The following is an 8531-nucleotide window of genomic DNA, read 5'->3' as shown; positions in this document are numbered from 1 at the left end:
GCAGAACAGGGTTTGCAAACAAGGTTGCAACGCATTTGCATGAAAAGTCCCTGGTCACAGAATCAAAAGGCATCCGCGCCTGGTTGATATAAAGCCTGTAGGTCCCGATCCTGCTGGTGCGGGTCATGAGCAACTCGTTTCATTTGTTGCTGTTACTCATGCCCCTAAAACGAATGAGAGCTTTGCGAGAGCACAACACCGCAACTCGTGGTTGAAATATCAGCTTCCTGGTAAATAATGGACAAAGCAGGTGATTTCTTCCTTCTTTTTTCCCTGAGGTAGAGACCATTCCTGGTAGATTTTGGATGACGGCTCACAAGAAGCACCCTTGGTCATTAAAGGAGAGGAATGAAACTTGGTTCGGGAGCATTGCAATAAGAACAACAGTCATAGCAAGAGTCCGGATTTGCAGAGCACGTTTCAAGTGTTCAAACGTACTTCATACGCATCGCGTTGGGACAGCCTGATCATCACTGCAGATGCAGAGGAGGAAGAGCCGAGAACTGGACTGCTTGCCCAGGACAGCTAACAACAGCACGGGCATTTCCCAGCCAAAATACTATTTCTTATCCTGCTTGATTTCTCTACAGGTTTCCTCTTATGACAACCAAGAGTTATGAAGAAATGCCCAGGTACTCCTTGGACCAGTGCTTCATCTAGCCAGGGCAACGGCAAGCAGCTTGCCTATCAGCCTTGCAATTCCGTCGGGCAATGGAGAGCTGGTGCATTTTCCTTGTTAAGAAGGGTTATTTTTCAGTATGAGTCTTTCTTCAGTAGGAGCAGAGGTCCCTCCATTTTTGTGGCTACTGCTAGGAAATGATTTAGCAATCAAAAGGCTTGGCTTGCACGGGGTGCTCCTTCGATTCGTGTGGAGAAACAGGCCACCTGTGTCCATGCACCGGCACCGCACTGGGCACCTGAGCTGTCCACTGTGCTGAACGGGGAGGTGGGCTGGGTGTGCGTTGCACCTCGCATTTGTTTCCGGAGTACCAGCCCCTGGTTAGTCCCATTTGGGAGCCCAGAGGCTTCATCTTGGGCTGGAAGTGGGAACGGTAACGAGGGAAGATGCGGCAGAATTTACCTTACTTGGAACGTGAGTGCGGGCATTCCAGGTTTTGCCTCCTGGCCATTTCTGTGGCTATTTTGTTATGGTACTTTAAAGAAACCCCCAAACAGAGTAAAATCTACTCATCTAAAAACAATGAATAATAAAAACAATTGATAATAATTAATAATAATCTTTAGAGGTTCGCATCCATCAGTTGTCTCATACCCATGGGAAATCCACACTGGGTTAAGCCATCATATTTCCAGGAAGGAAGGAAGGAAGGAGGGAGGGAGGGAGGGAGGGAAGGAAGGAAATGTATTTCTATGCTACAGGCTACTATAGACTCACTAATCAAATGGCACAACAGTTTCCCTTTTAATCAAAGGAAGCAGTGACAAATAGTTGTTTACAGTATCACGATAACATGATATTAAATTAAGAGCAGGTTCATACAGCCCGAGGAATTTGAAGCTGAAGCTAGTCTGAAAATTATGTTGTTTGCTTTGGCAACAGCCCTTCATGTAAATCTGAGACTTCGTATCACTGAAGTCATGTTAAAATCAACAAGCAGGGACACCAGAACTTGATGTACAATCAAAATAAATGTGGACCTTTCCTTTCCTTTCCTTCACTATAACCTAAGCAGGCAACAAGGTGGGAGACCTCCCTTTAAATCCCTCCTCCAGCCTCCATGAGCTGGGTAGGTCAAGAGATGCTGAGCAGACTAGAAATCACCGGGCTCCGCATGGCTCCCCCCACCTGGTCCAGTGTCCCCAGCCTGATGCCTCTGGATGCACCGGACTGCAATGCTCATCATTCCTACTCACTCCGAGACATCTGGAGGCTGGAGAAGGTTGTTGTGCCCCCCATACCACAACGGGGTGGGGTTCTGCACAGAGGATTCCCGGTATGCCCCCACACAGCAGTTCCCAAGAGACACGGAGCGGGGCAGGATGGGCCTGAGAAGATGCCCCCAAAGGCACCCTGCCTCCTTCCGCCTGGCTTTCTTTGCTCCCTGCTCCCTGGGATTCCTCCACAGTTCTTCCCTGCCTGGAGGTCAGAAGGTATTCCGGAAAGGAGCCTCCCAAACTCTTCACCCTTTGCTGGCTCTCTCGGTGGCCTTCACAGCCAAGAGAGCCAGTGATCGGCCACCTTTATGGAGGACCGCCCTCTCTGGGACGACGCTGCAGCACAAGAGGCGTGTGCGCAGATCACGTTCGCCTCCTCGTCTTTCTGCTGGATGAAACCTGCAGACAGAAGGTTTACGTTCTACAAAACAAGCAAATGTGTTGCCCAGAGGAAAGGGAAGGAGTGATGGAAATGCCCACTCATTTCCTCATGCTGGTGCCGACGGGAGAATTTCAGGAATTCTTAATAAGCTTTCTTTAAAAGAGGACGGAAGGAAGGAAGGAAGGTCATAACAGAATGCTTGCTGTTTAACAAAACACGTAAACTAGCTTCTCCTCACCCCTTCTTTAATGTCTTTTCCTTCCCCCCCAAAATTCAATTCATTCACTGTTTTTAATCACTGCATATAAAAATAGCTATTGGAAGTCAACATTAAAAAGAAAAGAAAACACGAGGACGGAGGGCTACTCTGGAGGTGGAGCGAGCCATGCGCAGAGCGCACGCGATGGCGGGGGCCCCGGAGCCACGCTGGCTCCTTCCGTGGGCAGACATGGGGGGCTCCCCTTGCCCCAAAGGGAGCCCTGCATGCATTGACGGAGCCCTCTTGCCTGCATCGACGGGGAAGGGGGCACCTTTTCATCTCCCACCACCGATCTTGTGGGAACCTCCTTCTTCTGGTCTCCTTTCGCTGCTTCGACTACTCGCACTGAGGTAGGTAACCAGCCTATCGGGACAACGTGCGGCATCCTAAGGCTTCAGGCACGAGGTCCATCACCCTCCGAGCTGCCACCGGTACCCTAAGGAGCAGCTGCAGGGGAGCCCTCGACACCGACGGCTTCAGGGGCCAGTGGCATCGCATGCTTTGGGGGAGCTCAGCTTTGCCCTGAGCAGACAGCTCCGACTGGGGCCTGCTTGGCTGAGACATGGGACATCCCTTTGAGGACACAGGTACCGGACACTGGCCTGCCCCGGGGCGCCTCGTGTGAGTTTAACACGCAGCTCTGGACAGTGTCCCATGCCCTGTGGCAGCTGGCACACTGCGCGTGCGGCTCCAATCCTGAGCATCCCTGGTGTGAAGGACTTCAGGTGGGAAGGCTGCTGGAGAGAGAGAGACAGAGAGAGTGGGGGAGAGAGGCGGAGCTCCTGCCGGGAAGTGCAAAGAGGCATTTCCCCGAAACAAGAGGGTGCTCTTCAAATGGACAGGGCATTGCTCAGCTCTCTGGTTCCAGGAATAGACCTCTCTTTGTCCAGTGAGCCAGAGGAGACACGCTTGGGCCAGCTGGCCCAGTGGTCCTCCGACTTGCTACAAGGCATTGGATGACCGGAAGCCAAACGGGCTGGGTGAAAGCGATGCGCCCCTTCACACATGTCAACCCCCACTTGATACTGCAGTAAGCAAGCAAGCAGGCATGTTGGGAAGCAGCTCTGGACGGTGGCCTGGAAAGGAAGGAGCTCCTCAGTAGTAACTTGTGAGCAGTAGCGACCTTCTACAGGCGAGCGTGGTCTTGAGGTCGCCGGTGGCCGCCTCCCACTCAACCCAACCACTCTTCGAAGTTTCCAAAAGACAAACGTGATGTAAAAGAACTCTTGACACAGGAAAACGCTACTCAGGTGAGCTAGCAACTTGCCTAAAAGGAAAGCAAATAACACTAGGGGGAAAGGTCATCAACACCCACTACCGGACATAAATCCATGTCGCTCATTTCGATTTCTCTTTTGGAATACTGGGACCAAGCAGAAACTGAGAGGTGAAGGGCAAGAGGTGTGACGACACAACACACGGTTCTTCTATAAAAAATGTCTTGAGGTAGAACATTGCTTTCAAGGTTTTGGAAGTGCTTTACACTGGAACGACAATGACAATAAAGGAATACTTTAAAAACCCAAAAAACAACCAACATGGTAGACATGGAGTGTGACTTCTGAGGTAGTACCAAAACATGTACTGACCAAGCGCTACGCTACAAGCTTTGAAAAGAAAAGGAAGACACAAGATATTTGCTTCTTCCCAGAAGACATTCAATTCCGGTTGAGGTAGGTTCTGAGTTTACTTGGGGTATTAGTCCAAGTTTTTGTTTTCTCTTTTTTTTTCAGTAGCCTTTTTGCAGGCCTTTTCTTCTTCTTTTTTGACACACTCGCTTTGCTGTTAAATAGTTAATCAGCAACAAACATCCTGAGAATTATCGAGAGTTGAATGCACATGACGAAGTTGTCGGTCGCTCCATGGAAAGGTTGGCCAACCAAGCTCCTGAGGTTCTTGGGAGCAAACCTGGAAGGATCCACCCGTCACCACTGTTCTTGACATGGTACAAAAATGGATCCCCAGATAAATTATCCTAAAGCTGCCAACAAGGAAACACATTGGTTCATCAAGACAACCACTGTTTCCCATTGCATTTGGTGTCCATGGTTGCTGAGGCAAAAAATGTCTTCAGATGCCTCCAATTCAGCAGCTGTAGAACAGCTGAGATCCAGAGGGAAAGGAATGTACTAAAAGGCCTGAGGCAAAGAAACAGACTGTAGAAATCTTAAATTGACCTGAGATTGATGAGTCATTTTAAAGACATTGCCAGACACACAAAATGTTCACTGGCACATCCTACAAGAAGCTTTAACGTCTTGGCAATTATTCTTCATTGGTTGGAGCTGGGTTCGAAGCTGGTCCTTCTTGGCCGACGCGAAGCCGAAGTTTGCCCTGTGTGCCTGAGGGCAAGTCTGGAAGTGGGGCATCGATCTGCTCTTCCGTGATGCTGAATTCGTCTGGCAGAAGCGTGGACATCTGCGTTTCGTTAGGTGAGGTAGCAGGAATGCGATCCAGCTGAGAAACGGGAGCAAAAAGCAAAAGCGGCTCTTTCAGGGCACAGCAGTTGCTCGCGGCCTTTTTGAACAAGGGAACGTGGCCTGTCCCAGACTGCACAGATTTCTCCTCTTTGGCCAGGATCCCCTCTTCTAAACTTTCTCCTTGGCACCACCTCCTCCACCCTCAGCCTGCACGGAAACCCACCTGATTTTCGGGAGGAGTATTTGCATTTCTGCGCCTCCAGTCACCTGCATCTCCCCCTTTCCTTCCTCTGCTGCCCCCCAACGTGGACTCTCCCAGGCCTGTCCCTCCCTGGCTCCTGCTATTCTAGGAGCTGCCGTGGCATTCAGCTGGCAACACAAAGGAAATGCGCCGCTGGCGCCAGCGCATCATTTTCCCAGAATGGCTCATTTGCGAAATGGCTCATTGCTCCCAAGATGCAGGGAGGCTCTGCAGATTTACGGGGAGGCCCTGCTCATTGCCGGGTCGGACAGCGGGATGGCCGCCTGCGGCCGGCTTGTTTCGCTGGTTCTACTGCTGCTGGGGCGCTTAGTCACCGAGTTCCAGCGCCATCGGCCTGCACAGCACTTCCGAGAATGACGCAGCCTGAAAGAAGGCCCCTGCGCCAAGGACCTTACAGTCTGGGTGCGGACGATGGGAGGAGGTGGAGAAAGAAAGGCAGGGGGTGGAACAAGCGAGCGAGGCAGACGAGCGACTGGAGCACCAAGCGACGGTGGACCTCTGTGGCCCAGGATCCAGTGCCGCCGAGAGTGTTTGCATTCCGAAAAAAGGAGGGCGAGCGAAAGTCACCATTTTCTTACCGTTATACCCTTACTGTGTGGATCGGGAGGGGAAGGTGGTGCCGGGAACAGCCTTTCCAGTTCATTCATGTCCACCTGCTTCCCATTTGCATCTGGATCGTGCCTTTCCCTCGGAGCAGATCCATTCAGGGCTAGGCCCACGGCATTTCTGTGGCTCCTCTGGATCTGTGGAGTCGACAGCTGCTCCTGGACGTTTTTACACATTAGCAGGCTGTGCAAACGAGAGGCAGAACCAAAACCTGTCTGGCCACGCACTTTCAGGGGCATCACCAGAATCCTACAGCTGCTGGTCAGTGGGAAGGGCCATGGTTCAGTGGTGGAAACTTGCCCACCAAAGCTCCTCAACTTCAGTGGAGAGGGCTCAGAAAGGATTCTGCCCAAGGTGCTGCTGGCCAGTGCAGGTGCCCAGGTTCCCTGGAGATGGCTGAGAAGGGGCACTGCTATCGCACTGCTGCATCTGGGCTGGGAAGGAAGCCGTGACAAGCCAGCATCACAGCTGGGTTGAGCTGGGCCTGTGTGTCCTTCCATGAGACACTCCTGGGTAGGTTGCTGGGAAGCGAGGGACTCCAATGCAGCAGCTACAATCACGGCTGTGCACACAGACACCTGCCCTCCGTGAATTTATTCCAGTTTAACAATAATTAACTGGGAGATGGCCATCTTTCTGTTTTCTGGCCAACTTTCCATGTCCGGAGCGCTGTCGCTAACCCTGCATCTCGCTGCACTGCAGCTCTTGGGGAAGTCACTTTTCTTTTAATTTGGTTGCCTGCTGGGAAATGAGAATGTGCGACCCACCACAGCGACCACACTGGGGAAGCCAGCCCCCGGCACAAGGCACCCCTTGCCTGGGAGCCCCCCGCTACTATCCCAGCATCGCACGGCAGGGTGCCAACACACGGCTTGTGAAGGGGGCTACCCCAGTCGCAGCCCACCACTCATGCCTGAGCGTGCTGGTGCACGTGTGGGGTTTTTGCTGGGGGGGGGGGCACTGGCAGAGGGCCCGGATCAACCACGCTCTGCGGATTCCTGGTGCTATGATTCGGAGGGGCTTCTGAGCCTCGGGAGCAGTGCTGGGGCCCCGCTGTGCCACGCCGTGGCCCTCAAAGCAGCCACGAGTGGGGGCAGAGGAGGCCAGCTGCGGATGGAGAGTGAGCGAGCGGGTGAAGCAGCCTCTGCTGGAGCCCCTGCTGGACGTGGCTGCGGATGCGAAGGCCTGACCGCCTACACAAAAGCAGCTGCCCCTAGCTGGGCACCGCCCCACAGACACACCGGACAACTCCCATCATCCCCAGCCACCCGGACACATCTGGAGGGCACACTGGCCGGGCCAGCCGGGCCTGAAGCGCAGTTCCCGGGGCATCCGCCAACGTCTCCGGGAAAATCTGGGGGGAAGGAGGGACTCCTCCAGCTGCAGTCCTAGGCGCCCCACCCCACGCTCCTGGCACGGGGCACGGACACCCACCGTCCTCGGTAGCCAAACATGAGGAACAGGACACAGAAGATGATGCAGGTCACTCCGATGTGGATCCCAATGACGATGCCCGTAGCCGAGGTCTTGTTGCCGTGCTCGTCCTTCAGACAGTTGCATGGGGGATTTGACCCTGGGCGACGGAAAAGCGTGCTGAGGGCCGGCCGGAGCCCTCTTACTTGCGGGCCTGGTTTCTGCCTGGCCTCTCTGCCCACACGCACCACACTCAGGGCTGCTCATGGGCATAATTACGGCAGGTTCCGACAACAGAAGGTATGACAATGCAACATAAACATGTCGACAGTTACGTACAGGCGGGGGAAGCTTGCACGAGCGACAGTGTTTGCAAGGGTGCTTAAAACCTGCCACATTTTCTGCCTCTTGGACCACATGTGGGAGAGAGTTCTAACAGCAGGCGCCACCATGGAGAAGGCCCTGCTATCTGGTGATATCCCACCGGCCAAAGAATGACCAAAAAGGACTTCTCTAATGATCTCAGCGGAGGACTACAAATACAGGAAAGCAGAAAGCTTGGTATCCTGGTCGCCTCACCTGCTTTTTCGGTGCTCTCTCGAAGAGACACGAAGCGGACGGTGGCGTTCCCGTCCCCGTGCTGGTTGTATGCGAGCAGCTTGACTTCGTACACAACCGCAGGGTCTGCAAGGGAAAGGGGGAGAGGGATGGAGGCACGTGCTTCAGTGGTACTAAGGCTCAATACTGTGCAGATCTGCCCAGATTGGAAAAAGTCCGTGAATTCGCCGCACTGTCCCATCCATGCGCTCTCCGCTCATTCCGACAGAAGCATAGAAACTGGGCAAGTCAGAAGGGGTCTCCCGGGCCATCTAGTCTGACCCCCGGCTCCAGCCAGCTCCGCTCACGACATGCCCACCACGTGCATGTCCAGCCTATCTTTGAACAGCCTCACCGATGGGGCCTGAACCACCTCCCAGGGAAGCCCATTCCACACCCTCAGGGTCCTGACTGTCAGGAAGTGCTTCCTGGCATCCAAATCGGACCTTGGCTCCCTGAGCTTTGCTCTGTTGGAGCGTGTCCTGCCTTCCTCTGCAGGGGAGATCAGGTCTCTGCCCACCTCCGCGTGACACCCCCTCATGAACCTATGATTAAAGGGGCGAGCCGATCCTGCGGCATGCAACTCCCAGCAGCTGGACTGTCCTGCAGCTATCAGAGGGGGAGGTTGCACATGATCCGTGAGGCGCACGTGGCCCGGCCACTCACCCCCTTCACCCCCCCAAAAGTGGGCAAGAG

General features: G+C 53.7%; 1 protein-coding gene across 1 annotated transcript in view; it reads right to left on the bottom strand.

Annotated features, from left to right (window-relative positions):
* Positions 1 to 4809: 4809 nt before the first annotated feature.
* Positions 4810 to 8531, bottom strand: part of IGDCC3 (immunoglobulin superfamily DCC subclass member 3) — a 76667-nt gene continuing 72945 nt past the window's right edge. The window contains 5 exon segments of the mRNA XM_044445069.1: positions 4810 to 4887; positions 4890 to 4994; positions 5798 to 6008; positions 7260 to 7398; positions 7818 to 7922. Coding sequence (XP_044301004.1) covers positions 4810 to 4887; positions 4890 to 4994; positions 5798 to 6008; positions 7260 to 7398; positions 7818 to 7922 — 638 coding nt within the window.

The sequence above is a fragment of the Varanus komodoensis genome, unplaced genomic scaffold, assembly GCF_004798865.1.
Source record: "Varanus komodoensis strain SLA01 unplaced genomic scaffold, ASM479886v1 scaffold46_3, whole genome shotgun sequence".
In the NCBI taxonomy this organism is placed as follows: domain Eukaryota; kingdom Metazoa; phylum Chordata; class Lepidosauria; order Squamata; family Varanidae; genus Varanus; species Varanus komodoensis.
The sequence above is the reverse complement of the archived record's forward strand: the minus strand, read 5'-3'. Positions and strand labels throughout refer to the sequence as shown.